Here is a 2,692-nt window from a genome sequence, read left to right as displayed (position 1 = left end):
TTTTAAATTCTAAGTCCTCTGTTATGTGGCTCAAAATCATCTTCCAACTCCTCTCCTGATACTTTTCCCAATTCAAAATTTGCTCCAGCCAGGTGGACCTGCTCAATGCATGTCAGAAATCTCTGGCTGGGAGATTTATGTCTCTCTTCTTTGCTTTCTAAGTTTTACCCTTCTAAAATATCCCCCATTCTGGTATCCAAATATGTGACTGGCCAGCATTCTCCAATGACATGTTCAGCTTCTTCCCATGCAAAAGCTTCTCTGATGAATATTATTATTTTTTTTTTTGAGACAGAGTCTCATATGTCTCTCTCAGTAGAGTGCTGTGGCATCACAGCTCACGGCATCCTCAAACTCTTGGGCTTAAGCGATTCTCTTGCTTCAGCCTCCCAAGTTGCTGGGACTACAGGTGCCCACCACGACACCTGGCTATTTTTTTGTTGCAGTTGTCATCGTTGTTTTAGCTGGCCCGGGCTGGTTTCGAACCTGCCACCCTCTCAGTGTATGTGGCTGGTACTGTAACCACTGTGGTACAGGTGCCGAACCTCTGATGAATATTTAACCTTTTTATTCATTCATTTATACACTTAAATCTGATTTCTGCAAATAAACCAGTTCTTATGCACAGATACTCTGCTAAGCACTTGAGGAGCACTTGGGTTTATGGGGATGTAGACTGTTCTGCCTGAGTTTTGGGAGTTTACAGATTCGTAAACTCAAAGTGGTAAGCAAGGATCATTGTTATTATATAGGTACAGATAAAGTGCTTTGATAATTCAGAGGGAAATAAATTATGAAATCAGGAGGATGCTGGGAAAAATTTATCCTCAAAAGTTGAGCAGGACCTAAAGGGACCAAAGAAAAGTACAAGCTGAGCCATGATAATAGAGCAAGGAGACAAGACGGGGGACCTTCAGAGTGACAAGGCACTTGGCTGGCTATGGTATAGGATGTGTATAAAGGTAGTGCAGAGTTTATGGAGACAGATGGGGAGAGAACAGCCTGGTGTGTGACCTGCTGAGCTCTAACCTCTTAACACATTTGTTGTGATGTTCACTGTGCCCTTCTTTATATACTTATCTGCCGTATTGTTTTCTTCTTATTTGTTCAGTTCTTGTTTCTAAAATTCCATCCACAGTGGGAATCGCAGCACCTACCTCTCATGTCCTTAACAATGTGTCGGGCTTTGCACAGGGACACTCAACAAATGTCCTTGGTTCACAATCCTTGAGACGCTCTGTGTGCCTTCCCAGTCTCAGGCAGAGAGAGCCAGAGACTCAAGTTGTAGAAACCCCCTGATAGTGGAGGATGTGATAGCCCTGGGGCTTAGGGTGACATTGGCGATCAGAAGGACAATGTGATATTGGGACAAAAAATGGGGACACCCTGCACAAAGGTGATGGCTGAATAAGGAGAGAGGTGGGGATGGCCTTCAGCCACTGCCAGTGCTGAGTCGGGAAACACAGCCGGTTGCGTGAAGGTGTGAAGGTGGTGGAGGAAAGCTTCTGAGAATGGATCTGGTGTCCCTCATTGTGGCTGACCAAACTGGCAGCGCCATTGGTTAAATAAGAGAGACAAAATAAAGGACTATCATTTTTGTGTATCTGCTTGGTGAAGTGAGGAAAGGTTCCAGGGAGGTTTGGAACAAGCTGAGGTTTGGATGAGTGGGGCAGACCCCGCGTGGGCATCACGGCAGAATTGCAGCCTCTGCTCACCTTTCTGCTCAGGTGTCCTCTCCGTCCCCAGTACCATGGGAAGGCAGGAAGGAAGCTGGGGGGAGGGGGGGGGACAGCCGGCTGAGGATTGTGCTGTCACCTGCGCTGAGCCTGGCATGTTAAGTACTTGATCTCATGGACAGCCGGGGAGACACGTCCAGCTCCTGCTACAGGTGGCTGCTGAGGCTCAGTGAAGCCAGCCAGTTTGCCCAGGGTCCCTCCCGCTCGGCTTTTCGAGACCTCGGATACAGTCGGTCACTTGCAGACCTCTAACTGCGGCTCTCTGCCCCTCCCCAGGCTTCCACCTCTACCACAGGCTGCCGCACCTCATGCCGGAGAGCTGCCTCCTCATCCTCGTGGGCGTGCTGGTGGGCGCCATCATCTTCGGCACCGACCACAAGTCGCCTCCGGTCATGGACTCGAGCATCTACTTCCTGTACCTCCTCCCGCCCATCGTGCTGGAGGGCGGGTACTTCATGCCCACCCGGCCCTTCTTCGAGAACCTGGGCTCCATCCTGTGGTGGGCCGGCCTGGGGTCCCTGGTCAATGCCTTCGGCATCGGCCTCTCGCTCTACCTCGTCTGCCAGGTCCAGGCCTTCGGGCTGGGCGACGTCAACCTGCTGCAGAACCTGCTGTTCGGCAGCCTGATCTCGGCCGTGGACCCCGCGGCCGTGCTGGCCGTGTTCGAGGAGGCGCGTGTGAACGAGCAGCTCTACTTGATCATCTTCGGGGAGGCCCTGCTCAACGACGGCATCAGTGTGGTGAGAGGCCGAGGGCGGCGGGCGGCGGCCACCGAGGCTGTCCCCGGGGCCAGGGGGGGCTGGAGCGTGACTGGCCACCGCGGGGCAGGGAGAGGCGTCGGTTCTGGCTGCGTGTCCTGGGATGCGCTGTCTTCCCTAAGGTCGGCGTTGTATACACGTCGGCTCACTAGCGCCGCCTGCCGTCCGTTCCCAAGCCCGTTAGTTTCTTTACAAATT

General features: G+C 52.3%; 1 protein-coding gene across 1 annotated transcript in view; it reads left to right on the top strand.

The window, feature by feature from the left end:
• Nucleotides 1–2,692, top strand: part of SLC9A4 (solute carrier family 9 member A4) — a 54,681-nt gene that overhangs the window by 4,275 nt on the left and 47,714 nt on the right. Inside the window, exon 2 of the mRNA XM_003794323.1 lies at nucleotides 2,013–2,476. Coding sequence (XP_003794371.1) covers nucleotides 2,013–2,476 — 464 coding nt within the window. The remainder of the gene's footprint in view (nucleotides 1–2,012; nucleotides 2,477–2,692) is intronic.

This window comes from Otolemur garnettii, unplaced genomic scaffold (assembly GCF_000181295.1).
Source record: "Otolemur garnettii isolate 467f Iridium unplaced genomic scaffold, OtoGar3 scaffold00079, whole genome shotgun sequence".
Classification (NCBI taxonomy): domain Eukaryota; kingdom Metazoa; phylum Chordata; class Mammalia; order Primates; family Galagidae; genus Otolemur; species Otolemur garnettii.
This window is presented reverse-complemented; position numbering and strand designations above follow the sequence as displayed.